Source organism: Podarcis vaucheri, assembly GCF_965113315.1.
Source record: "Podarcis vaucheri genome assembly, chromosome: Z".
NCBI lineage: Eukaryota > Metazoa > Chordata > Lepidosauria > Squamata > Lacertidae > Podarcis > Podarcis vaucheri.
In genome coordinates this window covers 8,766,401-8,785,566 of record NC_138758.1, presented here as the reverse complement: position 1 = coordinate 8,785,566, position 19,166 = coordinate 8,766,401, and the positions used below count along the sequence as shown (strand labels likewise).

The following is a 19,166-nucleotide window of genomic DNA, read 5'->3' as shown; positions in this document are numbered from 1 at the left end:
AAAGGTTTTGCAAACCTTCCTTTGGAAAGTAAAAATAAAAGTAACTTTTTTTATTTCAGCTTTGATCTGTCATGTGTAAAATCCATCACCTTCCCTGAGATGGCAGATCATTCCTCACAGGATTCTGATTGATAGCACTGGAACCTTAGATCAAGCAGCAAAACAATAAGAGAGGCTGGTTCATAAAACGTACTCTCCGTGTCTCTGGTTTTATATTTGGCTTCCTGTAGAGAGAGCTTTGGTCCCATTAAATGCACTATATACCACTGAGCCTAGAAATGCACTCTCCTCCTCATCCTGAAAGCAGGCATATAACCATATACACCATGATTGACATATCTACTACTGCTTGTTATAAACTACGGAAACACTTTTTGTGATAAACTCAACTATTTTTTTTTCCAGCGCACAGTCCCAGCCTATCTGTTTAAAGGAGCAAAACCATTTTTTAAAAAGTGAAGATGTCAACTATTTTATTGTAGAAATGGCACACTGATGTAACCTTGAATTAGGCTGCATACATGCTAACCTGCCTGAAGCACAAAAACACAGTTTTTTCTCAATCTGGACTTGTCCATGCTCATCCTCACCATACTGCTTTCAATCTACACAAGGTTAGGTGTGGTTACTTGAAAACTCTCCCCTTGATTAGGTTATCCATGCCTTTTTCTCCCTGCACATGCCCCAGGTGAAGGAAGAAGGAAGTAGTGATTGAAATATTGGAATACGCCCGCCTACATTATGCACATTATGCACAGCGGGTCAGCGGTTCAAGTCCCCGCAATGGGATGAGCTCCTGTTGTTCAGTCCCTGCTCCTGCCAACCTAGCAGTTCGAAAGCACGTCAAAGTGCAAGTGGATAAATAGGTACCGCTCCGGTGGGAGGTGAATGGCGTTTCTGTTCACTGCTCTGGTTTGCCAGAAGCGGCTTAGTCATGCTGGCCACATGACCCGGAAGCTGTCTGTGGACATATGTCGGCTCCCTCGGCCGGTAAAGTGAGATGAACGGCGCAACCCCAGAGTTGTCTGCAACAGGACTTAATTGTCAGGGGTTCTTTACCTTTTTACATTATGATATAGCTGGGACCACCTAAACCTGTTTTTCAAATGGACACATTGAGGGTAACACAGAATCAGGTTGCAGCCAGATTATGTTTTCTGAATTAATCCAGTTTCTTAATAAGAGCTTATTGGGAGCATAAAAACATGCAGTATTTCCCATTTTTGTGGGGACTACATAGAAAAAAGAAGAACAAAGACTCAGCTTTTGTCGATTCTAGATTAAAAATGCCATAGCTATGCAGCCATATTGTGTTCTCAACAACACAATGACATTCTGCTGATGTGCTAACACCATTTTGCAGAAAAAAGCAGGGAGTAGAGAGCACCTTGTGGTTCGCCGCTGGCTGAGCAACTTCCTAGCATTCCCACCTGTGACACACACAATTCCCTCCCCCACCAGAAAGTCAACACTGTTTTGCAAAACAGCTAAAAATAAAATGACAAGAGTGGTTTTGCTACTTCCCTATCAAAAGGTATTAACAAAGATGGCCTGAGCATATATGCTCAATGCTCAGAGTCCCTAAACATCCTATTGCCAGAAGCTAGAAATGATTGACGTTGCAAGTCCAGGCTTCTGCTTTCCCTTGCTGACAAGCTGGAGAATTCTCAAGTACAATGAGGTTTATGTTTTTTCTCACTAAATAGAAACTAACAGACAACTGCCGGAGGGAGGGAGGCAAAATGCTGGCCCCCTAGGCAATCCCAGCTGGCAGAATGCTTCGAAAGCCTTCGAAATGAAGAGGAGGACCTGCTTCATCCCTTCTGCCTGCCAAGGGATCCTGGCCTCTTAGCTAATAATAATAGAATTGTAAGAGACCGTGAGGGTCAACCAATCCAACCCCTTGCGATGCAGGAATATTTAGCCCAACATGGGGCTAGAACGCACAACTCTGTCTCATGCTCTGCCCACCGAGCTATTCAGGGTTAGCCAAGCCTCCACATCCTGTCATGGCCAATGTTCTCTGGCACTACACTGCTCCTCTCAGCAAGACTTTTGTACCTTTGCATGTATTTATACAGCCATTCTGGCTTGAAAAGGTTTGTAGATTAAGACCACAGGATGAGCCTGCCGGATTAGGCCAGTGGTCCATCTAGTCCAGTGTCCTGCTCTGACAGTACTGAGATGCATTATGTGTCAAGTTTGTGGCTATCACTGCCTCCTGAAGGAGCAGCTCAGGAGGTGACTGAAGATACTGCAGTTACACTGTTCCCTAAGTGTCTAGCTGTCATTGGATGCCTGCACACATGGGAAGATGGTGGCTTGTCAGTTAGCAAACATGCACTTGCATTGTTTAAGGCTCCTTTTCTGCACCTCTGTCTCCCATCTGATTCTGGTAAGGATGGAAATTCACTAATTCCTTCAAAGCCTTCCCAGTGGTTGCCAGCAGGTCCTGCCAGTAGATCCCTTCACCAGCTATTGTTGAACCTTCCCAGCTTGAGCTGGCCTTTGCTGCTAGATTACATGAATCTGGTAAGCAATAAAGCCCCTTCCACATAGACAGCACTGGTTTATTGGTCTTACACTTACTATGCTGGTTGGAGTTTCAATAGTACCTTTCCAACCACTTCTTATAATGTGGTGGGGGCAGACAGAGAATCTAGAAGGAAGAAACCCAACACTTCCTGCTTAGTTATTGGGTGAAAGAGGTCAACATACATATACTCTGCTGAACTTTCACACAAACTATGGTGTGTTCTGGGTGTATTTGAGATGAAGTATTAGTAACAGTTCTCAGAACTAATAGAGACAGTGGAACAACAAATGTGGAATGAAGCTTTGTGGATAAAGTGCCTTACATACACAAAGCATTAGAATACACACATATACAACACAAATTATACATATATATCCTGCCCAGAAGCATTGCTTTCAGTGATGAACGTTTTGATTCTGTAAGGGTAAGATTTACCCTCTGCCCCAGAAATCCATTTTCTGGGGTTTTCTATGAGTCACTGTTCCAGGTATGCCTTTTGATTGGAGGGCAGCCTCTTTCAAAGGCTTTTCTCTCCACTGGGAATGACTGGATGCTCCAAACTCACCCAGTCAGAAATGAGACGGGAACACCTTTCTTTCCTTTCTGCAGAGGCTAACCAGAAGGAGGGAAAGCTAGAGGACAATCATGCTTAGGGAAACTGCAGGCAGCTTCTCCCATAGATGAGCACTTCTTCTTCTTTAAAAATAATTAATTTCCCACAGCATGCTAGTGTTCCCCTGCACATTGGGGTAGACTCAGATATGGTCATGCTTGGAGTAGACCCATTAACATGCTCAACAATTTCATGGACCTACACTAAGCATTATTAAGTCCCAATTCTGACCATAGTTTATGAATGATCTTCAACGCAGCCTAGAAATTGCTGGACTACAACCCCATTGGCTTCAAGTAGCATGACAAACTGGTCAGGGATTATGAGAGTTATAGCCGAGCACCATGTGGAGGGCACCATGTTGGGAAAGGCTGCATTGCACTACATCACGCCAGGAAAACACAGCATCATCACTCAGGCATATGGAAAACTTTTCAAGGAAGAAGGAGAGGGAAATTACTTACGATTTCTGTGGCACTGATTTGGTTGCAACTTTGCCAGCCGGCTCTCCCCATTCTGAAAAGAAAGAAATCACATCCATATAATTGCACTGAATTTAACAGCACTCTCAAGAAAGGTTTAAGTGACATAAAAACTGGTCCACAACACATTAACACAACAGTGTGAAGAAACAACATCTATTTCAGCAGTGCACTGATTAATTTTAAACCTGCTGTCTTAATGATACTGTATAATGGGCAGAAAATGATAACTGATAGTTTCAAATAATATCAGGGAAGACCTACTTTGAACTCCACATCCTAAGGTCAGATGCTGTGGATCCTACAACAAAAGCACACAAAATGTCGACATTAGTTAAGAACTTAAGAAGGAAAACCTGTATTTTCTCCTTAGACTAAGGCGCCCAAGTGACCTTAATAAACAAAGGAAGCCCCTTACAGTAGGTAGTTCTTGCAACAACAATGGCACCAGAGAGAAACATTTGTTCATTTGTACACTCAGAGAAAACTATTGAATTGTAGCCAATTAGGGCCCCTTCTGCACTATGCGTTTAAATTATAGCATGGCTTCCCCTAAGAATCAATGGAACTGTAGTTTCATGAGGGTGCTGAGAGTTACTAGGACACCTCTATTACCATCAGGTAGCTATGTGCATCTATGCCTATGAGCTAGATCATGATAAATTAAGTTTTTTTTGGACTGGGCAAGTGAACAGGCAATCTTCCTACAGGGCTATGCCTGAGCCACTTGTTTCTGCCAGCGTTGACATATGAACCAACCAAGGCTCTGATATCACCATCAGAGGTCCATCTTTGTAAGCCTCCTCCATGAAAGGCCCAGAGTGTGGCAACACAAGGATGGGGATTTTCTATAGTTCAGCTCCCTGGTTGTGGAATGTTCTCCCCAGGTGGGCTCGCCTGGCACCATCATTATATATCTTTAGGTACCAGGCAAAAACTTTCTTCCATAACCAGGCCTTTGGCCTTTAACGATCTATGACCTTTCATAAGTGGCTAGGATGTATTTCCTCTCCCCCTTGGTTTTAATGTATCTATGTAGGGTTTCTTGTTGGCTGGCTGGCTGGTTGGTTATAAGTTGCTTTTGGTTGCCCTGGGCAAGATAAAGCAAATAACAAATAACAACAACAATAATAATGTCCTAGGTGATGGAGTAGAGACAGTGCCAACTTGAAGTTTGGGCCATCTTTGGTCAACGAAGCAAGATAAGAGTGTTAAGCAGCTTCTGGGCAGGTATAGAATCAAAGAATCAAAAAACTGTAGAGTTGGGACCACAAGGGTCATCTAATCCCACACCCTGCAATCTAGGAAGCATTTACCCAACATGGGATTGAACCCATGAGCCTGAGATTAATAGTCTCATGCTCTACTCACTGAGCTATTCCAGGATTTGATAAAGTATCACTTCTGGCAGTCTATCGGGCTTGTCCCTGGGATATGATTCAGTGCCCGTGACCTCCTTCCCAGACAACTACAACACCTCCTGGGACCGGACATTGCCTGTCACACACTTCACCAGGATAACTGGCCTCCAATTCTTCAAACTTCCCCCACCCCTCTTCTGTAGCTGGCCAGCCCTTCCAAGATGTCTCTATGGGGCTCATAACAACATTGTTGATATGCATAATTAAGTTGAATACGTTCAGGGCTGAACTGATGCCAGTGTAGCCAAAACAGTAATCTAATTCAGCTGAACCAACCTATGGTCTTGATGCCCGGTCTGCATTTCAAAGTCCACTCCTAACCTACCTGTGCCTTGCCCGAAATGGGAAACTTATTCTGTTCAGCCTTTCCAGGTGTGTGTATAGCTGTAAGTGGTGGAGGCCAGGAATGGGTCATCTCCTAGCAAGAGAACAAAGAAAAATCAGAAGAATGTAGTCCACATTATACCCCCATCTATTTTCTCTGGGTTATAGCCAATGCAAGGTCTACTCAGAGCAGAACCACTGAAATTCATTGCCTTGGCTACCTTAAGTTCATTAATTCCAAAGGATCTATGGTGAGTAGAACTTGGTTGGCTACAGCCTTCTATTTTGCGTATGATTTAATGAGCATTCAGAAAGACGTTGGCCATTTGAAATATATTTAAAGTACAATGATACCACTTCAAATAGTCATGGCTTCCCAAAAATAAGTTTATTAAGGATTCTGAGTGTTGTTAGGAGGCCCCTGTTTCAGTGGCGTAGCGTGGGGGGTGCAGGGGGGGGCCGGCCGCACCGGGTGCAACATCTGGGGGTTAGGGTTAGGGGGCGCAAATCCACGGGTTAGGGGGCGCAAATTACTTGCCTTGCCCCGGGTGCTGACAACCCATGCTACGCCACTGCCCTGTTTTCCTCCTAGAGCTACTATTCCCAGAGTTCCCTGTGAAGAGGGATTGTCTGAAAAATCACTTAGTGGATTGTAGCTCTGTGTGGGGAATGGGGTGTCAAGATTTTCACCCCTCAGTGTAATGATTTCAGAACAACCATACTGGATAAGAAGAGTAATATTCAATGTTCATCTTCATTTTCTCCAGTGAAATACTTATTCCCAACACAGAAGCTCATCCTTGTTCTAAGTTAGCAATACAGCTGGACCTGATACACACTTCCGAAACACTGATAGGGAATAATCAAGGTTTCTTCGTTCACTTATTTGTGGAAAGAATTAAACGTCCAAGATTGGAAGGATTTGAAAAAAACCTCTGAGTATCACAGAAGTAACAGAAATGTTTTAAAGTGGGGTGTAATGGAAGTTCAGAAAATCAAACCAGGGTTTACTTCCGTGTGGTTTGGACTTACAGAGTCATGTTAGCTATTGGAAAGGGTGCAGGGTTTATACACTGAAAGAAAAGGGATTAAATGACAGTTAAGTGATTATGGTTTTGTTGGCTTCAGAGTTGCTTTGGCCCTAAGGATGTATCTGCTTATCAAAGTGTACTCCTTCCTGGAAAAATTATTTAAATATTGTTTTAATTGACACGGTGTGTTTTATTATAAGGGCTAGGCATGCACACTTCTCCAGCCAAGTCTCCTCCTCCTCCTCCTTTTTTCTCCCCCCTCCAACCATCCTTTTAAACTAGCTGTACATGCCCTGAGGTAAGGAACTGAGAAGGATAACATACAGAAGATGCTTAATGAATAGCTAGGGAAAAAGAAGCAACAGCAGCATAATTTGTCTGCAAGGCTGTAGGGTTAATGGTTCCTACAGTGCTCAGAAGGACTGGAGAGAATTAGCAGGAGGCTCATGTAATTCTGCAAGGCAGGTTTGTGAAGCAGTTGCTGCAGGAGGAACTCCCATCTACAAGTAAGATGCGCCAAGAAACTTTCAGTAAATGAGCCCAAGGAATTTGGACTAGCATCAATTGTTCTCTTTTCAAGTGACTGGTTGTCTTAAAAGGAGGCTGGCTAGATTGATAGTGCGTAGATCTATCGTGAGCTGAGAGGCCATCAGTAGTTGCTGGCAGGGTGGTTTGGTGAAGGTGGGGTTTCCCAACACCATGCATCACTACCACTTATGGAAAGGGAGAGGGGCAAGGTAGCAATGGAGCTTGGCATGGTGTGCGTGCAGCATTTGGAGCATTGGATTGGGTCCAGTGCTGTGCTTGCACCATGCTGAGCTCCCTTCTGCCTTCTTCCCTCTCTCCTGGTAAGCAGAAGTGATGCATGGCATTAGGAAACTGGGAGAGCAGCCCAGCATCAGCCCCACTGCCCCACCAGCTGCCACTGTAGGCAATAGTATCTAAATAGAACTTCCATGTTCGGATGGAACAAAAGCAGTTTGGGTTGAATAAAAATATGAGTAGGGTTATTGCCTTTGACTTCATATCTCACTTGCAATTTCTCAGGTGTTAAGAGTTTGCCCTAAAGCTATCAGGGCTGTGGACTTTTTCTCAGAGTCTCGGGGGAAGCAGTTAAATCAGAATTGAAGACATAATTGCCAATATTGTGCTTTGCTGAATCTGAGCTGCCTTAAATCCGTGTTGTGTTATTTGTATATTATGCAATCTGAGTGGAGGAGCCTTTCCTAGATGGGGGCCTCAATGTTTATCTCCTCACCTCTGGAGGGCCAGATTTGACAGTGGGGTTCCCAAATGCCAATTACTTGACATCACAGTGACATCAGGGGATGGCACACTTTAAAGGCTCAGGGCTTCAGAGTGCAGGATGGGGCTGTTTGAAAGCCTTTTTGCAAACCATCCCATGCTGCTCTTTAAACCTCTGATCTCTTGGGTGTGGAGTTCCATTATGCAAGGGTAAATCCAATGGAACAAATTGCTTAGCGCTGCACTGGACAAAAGTCACAGGGTTGGATCAAACATAAATCATACTCAAGAGTAGACCCATTAGCCATGCCCATTATTTTCAATGGCTCTACTCTGAGTTGGGCTAACAGGAGATGCAACCCATAAAATTCCAGCTTATCAATGGAGCAGCAACACATATGTAAAGCTGCATCAAAGGACAGGAGGAGGAAAGCTAATTTTTTTTAAGAACTACTAATACTAAGTAACATATAATTTCATCTCTGAAAATTTTAAAACCCTGGCAGGGTTCTTTCCACAAAACAAAACAAAACCCTCCTGCCGCTTCTTGTTCTGCATGGGTGGTTTTTTAAGGGGTATGTGATAATTTGTTCCATCCATCTCAAGAAGTACAAACAAATTAAGAAACAAACAAAAATACCCTACCACATAGGCTTCCCTTAAAAATAGCCAACACTTGGGCTTTGCTCCAAGAAGAGAATGTAATTACAATTTGCAATTGTCAGACAAGGCTGGAAATATCCAAAGGCAATTATTTGCATGTATGTATGCATGTATGTTTCTATTTCATGGTGTGATCAATTCCAATTCCATACACAAAACTTAGCTGACAGTTGCAAAACAGTTTGATGCACAAGTGGGAGCAAGGTTGACGCAAATGTTTGGGACATCAGCGGCAGGCGTCCACTTCCCAACATTGACTCTGCATTTTCTGCCCCTGTCTGGAGATCCTTATTGAGACCTTGTGGAATTGACAGGCATGTGTTGTTTTTCATGCCATTCTGCGATCATTCAGAACCCAAAGCATGCTGGGCCCTTTCAAAAGACTGCAGATAATTGCAAATGAAAAATGTAGAACAATTGCCATTGTAAAACTGCTGATATCACAATGCCATTATACAAATTATGGTGCAACTGCATTTGGAATTATTGTGTGCAGTTCTGGTTGTCTCACCTCAAAAAGGATATTGTAGGGTTGGGAAAGGTTCAGAAGAAGGCAACCAAAAAGGAGGAAGAGGCAACCAAAATGAACAAGGGGATGGTGGAGCTACTCCCTTACACGGAAATGTTGTAGTGTATGGAGAAAGAGCTGCTGTATGCCAGGTTGCAATTTATGTGGCAAGCAAGTTGGAGAAATTTGGCAGGATCTTCTGTACAGGGAAAATAAATGGAAGAATCCATTGCAAAGGCTCTCTTCAGCACAACACAGCCCTGTGCATCCACCTAATGGTCTTGAGTTTATAATTTAGTATCCCATTTTAATGAAATGCATTCATGGCTTATACGAAGCAAGTTAGAATTAAACCAAGGAAATGGAGAATTCAGGCTCTGAATCCTCCTATGTGCTAAATTGAGTGCTAATGTGCCACTGGCTGGGATTGATGTGTTTAAATCCTTGAGGATTTTGGCTGGACTCATCTTGGGCCTTTTGCAAAGATGCAGATTAGTGACGGACTCCAGTGGTTTGGAGGCTTAGTGCATAAAGTAGAACTAAATGGTTTCAGGAATAATTCCACAAACAGGCACTGTGACAGTTTAGTCTTGTCCTTTAGAGAAACCAGAGAAGTTTCTTTTTTGGTGCTTTGGAAATCAGTGCTTCTGAAATGAAATGCACTCCATGAAATGTTTATCCTACTAGCATCACGAAGGGCTCTATATCCACAGATTCTCTGCTGAGGGACTTCTTCCCAGAGAAAGGGTGGATGGCTCAGGTTATTTCTGTTCTGTGTCACTTTTATATGTGTTCTGTTATAGGTCTCCTTTGATCTGTTTTCTGTACACACACGCAAAAAAATATCATGCACAATGAATTCACATTTAAATTGTGCGCATTTCTACTCAAAGTATGTATTTTACATGTATTCTTTCCATAAAATGCATTTTTTGTAAGCTTTTAAATGCATTTCCCCCTAAATTGTGTATTTTTGTATGCATTTCTACAGCATATTTTGACCAGAGAGAGACCAGAGAGCCCCAATGAGTTCAGATGGGGTTCTCTCTCAGCCCTACCTGAAGATGCTGAGGACTGAACCTGGGACATTCTGTATGCATATCAGATGCTGTACCACTGTGCCATGGCCCTTCCCCATGTTCCTTATGTTCCTAAGAAAGGAGGAATATAAATGTAACAAATAAATATTTGCAAATAAATCTAATTTTGTGAGCATCAGTTCAAGTCATTCCTTCTTCATTGGCTTTTCCTCCCTGAAGGTTGAATGTCTGGATCAACTGCACCCCAGAAGATGACTCAGAAACTTCAAGTGGTTCAAAATGCAGTGGTTAGATTACTGGCTGGGGCTCCCTCCAGATCTCATATAACCCCTGTTTTAAAACAGCTGCACAGGTTGCCAGTTCATTTCTAGCCCCAGTTCAAGGTGCTCATGTTATGTTTAAAGCCCCAAATGACTCAGGCCCCAAATATCTGAAAGAGTGCCTCCTTCCCCACAAGACCAAATTGGGGGCTAAGATTAGCAGAGAGTGCTCCATTGGTTGATCCACCAACCTCTGAAGCTCAGGGTGTGGTGGACAAGGAAAGGACATTCTTTGTGGCAGCCCCTAAGTTGTGGAACTCCCTTCACACAGAGGTACATCTGGCACCTTCATTTATACAGCTTTTGGCAAATGCTGAAGAGGCACTTCTTTACTCTAGCTCTTAACACCTGAGATGTATGCTTCAGGACCTATCTAAAAACAGGTTTTAAATATTTTTTTAAATATTGTGCTTTAATTGTTGCAACCCACCTTGGAACCTTAAGGTGAAAGGTGGTTAATAAATTGAAATGATAATAATGATGGTGAAAATGGTCTGATTGCATCCCACATTAATATTACCTCCCGGCAATGGCAACACACACTGCATTGTGGGTGATAATGATTATGGGATTCTAGCCTAGGAATACTCAGGCAAAAGAAGACGGCTCAGGGCATTCAAGAGCAAGCTCATAATTTCTCAATGGTGTTATGAAATACAAATGATGCGGGAATCCTCAAGGTTCTCCTTGTCCTTACTCCCTAAAAGCTACAACCTTCAGAAATATCTAGGGGATGGAGAAACTCACCTAAGAGAAAAGGTCACAGCATTTGGGGGGTTCTTAATTTAGAGAAAAGACAAGCAATAAGAGACGTGATAAATGTGTTTAAAAGTATGCGCAGAGTGGAGGAAACAGAAAGAGAAACGTTTGCTCCCTCTCTTAACACCAGAACTCATGGAGGTTAAATGAAATGTTGGAACAGGACAGACAAATAAAGCACTACTTCATAGTGAAGCTATGGATCTCATTCCCACAGGAGAGAGTGATGGCCACCAACTTGGATGGCTTTAAGAGAGGCTTCCCCAGATTCATGGAGGTTAAGGCTATCAGTGGCTACTAGTCATGGTGGCTATGCCTCCACAGTCAATGCATCATTCCTCTGAATACCAGTTGTTGGGAATCAAAAGTCAGGAGAATGTTGTTATGTTTAGGTCCTGCTTGTGTGCTTCCCTTAGACATCTGTGAAAACATGGGCCATTGCCCTGATCAAGTGGGACTTGTCCTATGTTCTTAAACTAAAGTCACACAGGTACAAACCCTTCACCGTCTTCTCTTAAGTATCATGTTTTTCCAGCCAGGGCAAGCCAAGAGGGCACAAAATACTGTTGCCGAGAAATTCAGGAAGGCTTTGAGAACCCTGACTTTTTTTCTTCCTTTCTTTTAAAGAACAGATCTTAATTATTACTACAGCATGCATTGCCTTTGTTGCCTCCAGCTGGTCATCAAACACTAGCAGGCTGTTCATTAGCAACAGTTTATCAGGGGGTCACACAGAAAAAGCTGGATAGACGCCCATGTAAAGACCACCCAGAAGAACCGTGATTACTACACTAGTTAGCCCTAAGCAGTGAATGTTATTCATAACTCCTGCAAGTGTCAAGCAGTGACAATTACCAGTTATCATACAAAGCGGAACTGGAGTAAACCTGCCAAAGAACACTGTTTTTTCCCCCTCCTACCCCCAGTGCAACATGCAATTTATTATCAAGTTCCAGCAATTACAAAATGGAGTTGTTGATCTCGCTTTGCTGGAGAGATACAAAGGCTAGACTTGGTAATGTAGCAATCTCTTTCTCTTTCTTACAAGGATAACTCATGTTCCGAGAGAGAGAGAGAGAGAGAGAGAGAGAGAGATATGCCCTGAAATGACAACTCCACACTGGCAAAAGGAGACAGAACAACGCATTTAGCAAAATCCCCCAGCCCAAGTCTTTTCAAAGAGCAACAGCCAGTAGAACTGCTTCTGAGGACTATTCTCCCTTTTCAGACGCAATCGCTTCCTTGTAGTGTTCACTTATCACATTAAGAAAAATGGTAATGAAGGGATCATGACAACTTCTTTTTGAAAGTGACAAAGGCAGAATTGCTCAGGCGAAGAAATAAGGAAGAATGATCACTACTTTCTTGGAGAGAGGCCTCCAGTGAGCAACTCAAGAGTACTGCTCACTTTCTGTCGTTACTTGAAAGCCGGGGAAAGAGAAAAAGTGGCAGGCTGCTCCAGGTTTACATCTGAGCAGAGCACCTGCGCTTCAAGGGATCTTAACACCATTCTCCCCTCAGGGCTTCCTACAGCATCACATTTCCTGTTTCTTAGGGCACACTGCCTTCAAAGATGTTTCAAGTGCACACCTAGATCATGCCTAGAAAGGCCTCCTAATTTTGCCTATGAGGCTGTTTTCTCCAAGTCCCACCCTCCTGCCCTACCCTGACATTCTATGGGACAGATAAAGAAGTGAGGTAAGCACCGATCAGCTGACCTGTGCTTACAGCAAAACCCACAGGACACGATGCCTTTGACCATATGCTTTGATTTCAAACCACACAGGCAAAGGAAAATGCTTCAGCTAACATCATGGTGACATCACATGACCAGCAGTTTTTAAGCCCCACTCATCTGTCAATGTGGTCAACACAGGTTAGAAGATAGCAGGATGTAGTAATTTGTGTAGTACCTAGCCTATTGTACAAATGTGTAGTTGCTCTACCTACTTTTGCCTCTGGCACCACCTACTACTGGTATGTGGCCCTTAGGATATTGCTTGGAAGGGAATATGGCCCTTGGGCTGGAAAAAAAATTCCTAAGTCCCTGTAGCTCTCCTGCCAAACTTCACAAAAAGCAGAATTCATGCCAGGCATGTGGTTCCAGTCATTGTTCATTGCTTGAAAATTCTAGCTGACATACTGAAATCTGCCCCATGTTTGCCACATGTTCATTCTGGGCCAGTCTGGTTCCCAATACCTCAAAGGTTACCATTTTCCAGCTGAGCATACTTGCTGACTGAGTTCTAGTCAACAGACTTTGTTGTCTTTGGAACAAGAAGAACAGTAAACACTTGGTGTAGGGATCTCAGTGTGGCTGCTCAGAGACATGGTTGAAACCTTCTACAACAGTTTATCAGATATTCTTATAACTAAGATTCTCTTGTATTGAGATAGGATTTCTTTGGGCTACTTGATTTGCATTTGTTCCCAAGTTATTGTTGCAAACCACTTTGAGCAACTGGAAAAGGGAAAAGTGATATATACATTTAAAAACAAAACAAAGTAAATGTGTTTCTCAGGTTCATGCTGGCCCTTTCTGACAACAACAACAAAATGACTGGGCATATTCTCTCCTCTCCAGTCAATTCTCCAAATGCCTTCAGGGGAAACATAACATCAAAGGTGTTATTGACTCTAGGTCTGGTCTCATGCTATTTTAAACTAATGGCTAGTGGGCCTTTGAGTTTTGCCAACCAGCCTGCAGAGTATGTTCTGTCAATAAGCAATGCAAGGATGTAATGCTATCTACAGTGGTGAAGAAGTGTTTGTATTAAAAGAAAAACTGGCAAGGAATCTTGAACCAGAGAGTCAAGACAAATGTGCTCCCAAAAAACTCAGTTACAGAAAACAATACTTTCCTGACCAATCCCTAATTTTTGTTGGGGATAAGAGCATTCCCCATTGCTGATAGGCACCATCACACAGTTTCAGTTAGTTTTTAAAAACATCTGCTCTGTATGATGTGCAGACCACACGTGGTTTGCCAGCTAACACCCATCTTTAAATATGTTGCTCCTTGTAAAATATCTTTGCTTCTGGACTTAGACTTTATATATAGGAAGTCTTGGCCCAAAGCTGATAAGGAACAGAAAACAGAGGTCTCTAGTTAATTTATATTTCTTTTGACTGAAGGACTGTTGACCAAAAACCAAGTGCTTAAAATGGGGGGGAAACAAACCCCTCTCTAGCAACTTCAGTCTGGAGGTACATGCTGTAGAATATGTAGGGGGTGTTGCTAGAAAGGTCACAGGTTCAGTCCCCAGCATCTCCAGTTCAAAGGCTCAAAAAGCAAGTGAGGTGCCTCTAAGATACATTTTTTAGGGGCCATAGGATTGCATTCCAAATTGTCTCTCTCTCTCTCTTTCTCTCTTCCATGCAAAGAAGCTGAGCCAGTCTTGATGTGGACTTTTACTAGCCTTTACATCTCAGTTTCCACTGCTGATTTGTCTAGCATATTGGGGATATCGAAAATATTACCGAGCAAATGAAACTGGGCCAGATTTATGATGCCTCGCTGAGATCTACTTATGTGACCCTAATGCTGCATTGTCTTAAGCTCTGCATCATCATCATCTCCACACCTGTACAAATGATTAGTGTTTGACACAGAATATAAATTTTCTGGGACAGATTCCATCCCCCTCAATGTCTAATTATTGCACAGCTGGGAACACGCAGCATATGTAAAACAAGGGAGATGTGGCCAAAGGGCAATTTTCCTGTGTCAGGGAATCCTCTGGCAGCACAAAAATTGCCAAGCTAGACAGATCAGTTTCTACTCCAATCCTTGCCTCACCCAGCCCACAAGAAAAGATTACTGAAATAAATCCATAGAGACTAAGATGTTAGGAAAAATTGCCTCTTATGACAAGGGGTTGTACTCAGCCGAGTCCTACTCAGAATAAACCCACTGAAATTAATGGGCCTATGTTAGCCATGCTTATTAATTTCAGTGGGTTTGTTCTGAGTAGGACTAGTGATGGATATAACCCTAGTTTCCCCTCCAAGAACATCTACATGTTGGATAGGGAATTGGTGGACCTGGTACCCCCACATTGTTGGACTACAACTTTCACCATACCTGATAACTACTGGCCATGCTCAATGAAGCTGATAGGAGTTGGAATCCAACAACATCCAGGGGGCTACAGACTCTCCGTGCCTGACCTACATATGTCATTGACGGGTCATGCTTTCCATTAATTCTGTCTCCTTTCTGCACAAACAATAAAACATATTTTCCAAGACAGCCAGGCAGAAGTCTCAAGCCAACAGCACAGGGAAGGAGAATATGTGACCTTCCACATGTTGCTGGACTACATCTCCCATCATCCCTGAACTTTGGGGCAAGAAATCTAATTGCGTGCCAAGACCCCGTGCCCCGCAGTACCCTGCTGAATAATAAACACACTGACACGAGTGTTTAGGATTATGGGCTAAAACAGGCCATAACTTTATTGGCTGCAGATGTGAGCAGTTTGGTTTAGGCATTGGGTGAAGCCAGGCTATATCTTGACTCCTGCCTGTCTGCAGGGAGTCACACTAAGGGTAAACCACCGACAGAGGGAGCCCTATGACTTATATCAAATAAGAGCACACTGAAGGGTCCCCATTGGGGTCATGGCATGGCCCTAGCCCACGTCCAGGTTTTGGCCAGGATCCACACCCCCGGATCCCTTTAACAGGATACCCTTAACGAGGAGGGGCAGGTGGAGGCTACAACTCCCTCTCCATTTACAAAAGGCTTACCCAATGCCTAACCTAACAAAGTTGTGATGATTACTACTAGGTAGGCGAAAACCAAATGGCAGGTGCCAATTCGCCAAGTGGAAGAATTCCTAACCAGCCCCAACAACAAGGCAGCTGACATTTGTCCATAGCAAGGTTATGTCATAACAAAGCTTTAAAAAGAGGGCATGTGGGTAGGGAGATCTGGCAAGGAGGCAAGAGAGGGAAGCCCCCAGCCGCACCACGGTTTAAATTACCTACAGCCACTCCCCCTGCTGGCAAAGATTGGCTGGGCAGGGGTCACGCGGCCGGGGCAGACACAGAGGGGGCATCGATCCCCACCCTTGAGCTGGGTCACTACAGTGGCCCAGATGCCCAGCCACAATGCTGCCCACCACGAAAGGTTAGAGGTCCTAACAAACACATATTAATTTCAGAACAGCACAAAGCCAGCAGCAGAAATTCACTAAACCTTTGCCAAAACAGGGAACTCTAGGGGGATAGGTCAGAACAATGAAATGGTCTCCCATCCATCCATCCATCTGATTTGTAACTTGCCTTTCTGTCACTGAGGTTTCCAAGGCAGCTTATGAATATGTTTGGATAAAAGTTTTTCATAACTGTGGTCCCCTCGCCCCGCTAATGACCCACCCATGTGTTGAAAGAACATGTGAGGGGGCTGCAGCATGGACAGGCTAACAATGCCACATGCTGCGGCCACATCCTCTGCTGTCTGCATGTTTATCTGGAGTAAGAAAAGGCTCTACATAAGTACAGATTATGCATGCAGAGTCAATGTCGCTATGCTGCCGCACTTTCCTTTGCTTCCGGACCTTTGCCTCCCAACATGGCAGGAGCTTCCTTAGGGGCTCCTTCAGCTTTTGAGGTGCCCTTTTGTGGGCTTCCCTGATGGCATATGGCAGTGGCAGCAGCAGAAACCCTCCCAAGAGCACCTAAGACTTGCTGCTGCCATTTAAATGTATCAACCTGCCCAGAGTGTCCATCTTGCTCTGGGGCATGGTTGTGATGGGGATTTAATTGCCAGGCATTGCTGTTATGGTGCTTATCAAAGTGCTGTGTAATGACAGCCCAAGACAGGCATTGTCAGTTGACCCTTTCAGGGCCCTGAGTCCTTGGCAGCTGCCCTAGAGTGCCAGGAACTGACACCATTTCTATTCTAGCTCTAAAACTATTTGCCGAAGAGTTCTCCCCAGCACTGGTGCTAAGCCTTAGGTAGAGACAAGGTGAGGAGCCTGGGGCATTGAAGATCCAGGAAACCACCCCCCGCTGCCCTGACCATGATGCCCATATAGTCCTTCCAAATGCCATGGGCCAATTGGACATCACAATACAGGGCTCTCATTCTCTCCGACTTGCACCATGCAAGGCAGTAGTGCAAAGACCTTAAGTCTCCCGTCTGTAGCCCTGGCTGCTCCTGGCATATGGGTTGATTTATCTACTCTTCTGTTGGAAAGTGCCCATTCTTACTCATTCTTCAGACAGCAAAAGGGCTAGGTTGCTAAGTTACTGATATTTGACATCACATCCTTCCCAAGGTGTTCCTACATTTGACAGGCTTGCATGATTTACTATGCTGGGTGGCTTGCTGTTCCCAGGCCCAATGACGTCCGTAAAGTCACTTGAAATTCAGATCATCTCCTCTCCTGCCCCCCTACCCGACCTCTTCCCAGCAAAACCTCTGGATTCTACGAGAAAATATTGAAATGGCTTGTGAGCAGCCCTGCTAGACACTATGCCGGTGTGTTTCAAAATGCAATCAGCACCCTCATCTTATGCAGTTTTCCAGCATCTCCTTTTTTTAATATAAGTCAGAAGAGGAAACAATGAATAGGGTGACAAGGAAGGTGGGGATGTTGGGATAAACCTATTAGTGGGCTAATTTTGCTTTGTGAACAAGTCACCTTAGCTATGGCTGGTACATATTAAGTCGATTAGCGCTTTTTCAAATGCTACGAGAAAGGTAATACCGCATATAATTTACTCAGTCAAGGGCATTTTCACCTGCTGATCAATTTACATATTCTCCAATGTCATTAGATTTGAATCCAGTCATCAGAAGGAGAGAGGAGAGAATAAATTACAGCCTTTTGTTCATTTAACTCAAGTCATTTTACTCTAATTATCGGCAGGTTTTGTTTTTGCTCAAGACTACAGAGCTTTTAATTAATATCACACCTGTCCAGCTATTTGTTCAAATGTTCAAAAGCTGAATGTGTGTTCCTAACTTAGAGTAGTGCTGTTCTTAGAGTGGGTATCTGTTGAGACACTCGGGGAGTTCCCAGACTGCAGCTGTTTTGACATGGGGTCCAATCACACACCAACAAATTCAGGGTGTGCAATTGTAGCGGATTGGCAGGTCCAGATTGGACTTTTTGCAATAAGGAAAGTGGCAGGGAAATGCCATGGAAAGTGTGAGAGAACACTTGCTCTGGTGCAACATCCTCTAACCTCACCAACAAACAAATCAGAACAAACCAAGAGGAAGTCCACACTCATAATTGCCTTTCACTTCACAGCCTCCTCCATTCTCATTGGAACTGTTTCTCATTACTGGATGGCAAAGGTGTGAGCACAATATGTAACATGTGGATCTCTTGCACTGGATGGAAAGGTCATTTGTGAAACTATGCATGGTGTGGAGAAAGTAGATAGAGAAAAAATGTCTTCTCCCTTTGTTGTAACACTAGAACTTACAGGCATCCTATGAAGTTAAACGCCGGAAGATCAAGGATAGATAGAAGAAAGTACTCGTTCACACTCCGCATAGTCAAACTATAGAACTTGCTCCCGCGGGAGGCAGAAGGATAAGTCTATTGATGGCTATCAAGCATGATGGCTATGTTCTATTTCCCCTGTCACAAGCAGCATGCCTCTGAATATCAGTTACTAGGAATCACAAGTGGAGAAGAATGCGGTTGCGCTCATGCTTAGCTTGCTGGCTCCCCAATGTTCTTGGGTGGCCACTGTGAGAACAAGATGCTAGACAAGATAGGGCATTGGCTTGATCCAGCAGGCTTGTCTTATGTTGTTTAGAGTTTTCTGAAGTGACATAAATACTTTTCTTGACGATGCTCAGTATACATGTGGTGTCTCTAAGTGTTGTAGCCTCCACCCGGTGGAGCCATTGTGCAAAATATTTCCCCAGAGGCCTCTATGTGGGGGTAGTAAATGGTTCTTTGGGCTGATTTAAATTTGTCAAAATGTGTGTCTGGTGTTGGGCTGGGCAGATTGCTGTGCACAGTAGTATAGGTGTGGGGAACCTTTGGCTCTCCATAGGTTGCCGAACTATAACTCCCATCAGCCCCAGCAACCATAGCCAATGGCAAGGGATAATATGCCATCAATATTTGGCGGCTGAAAGGTTCAGCAACAACTGGATGTCTAAAGGTTCCCCATCACTGCCATGAATGTTCCTGCACTAGATTTCAAGGCCCCAAACCGAGACTTTCCAAGTAGGAGAATTAGTGGAATG

General features: G+C 43.8%; 1 protein-coding gene across 6 annotated transcripts in view; it reads right to left on the bottom strand.

Annotated features, from left to right (window-relative positions):
• The window catches only part of AFF2 (ALF transcription elongation factor 2), a 401,939-nt gene that overhangs the window by 151,819 nt on the left and 230,954 nt on the right, over positions 1–19,166 (bottom strand). For 4 of the 6 annotated variants that reach the window (XM_082207167.1, XM_082207166.1, XM_082207169.1 and 1 more), the window contains exons 5-8: positions 9,882–9,974; positions 5,378–5,470; positions 3,896–3,932; positions 3,614–3,665 (exon numbers count right to left, since the gene is read on the bottom strand). In XM_082207167.1, coding sequence (XP_082063293.1) covers positions 3,614–3,665; positions 3,896–3,932; positions 5,378–5,470; positions 9,882–9,974 — 275 coding nt within the window. The remainder of the gene's footprint in view (positions 1–3,613; positions 3,666–3,895; positions 3,933–5,377; positions 5,471–9,881; positions 9,975–19,166) is intronic. The other 2 variants (XM_082207168.1, XM_082207171.1) reach the window with 1 other exon arrangement.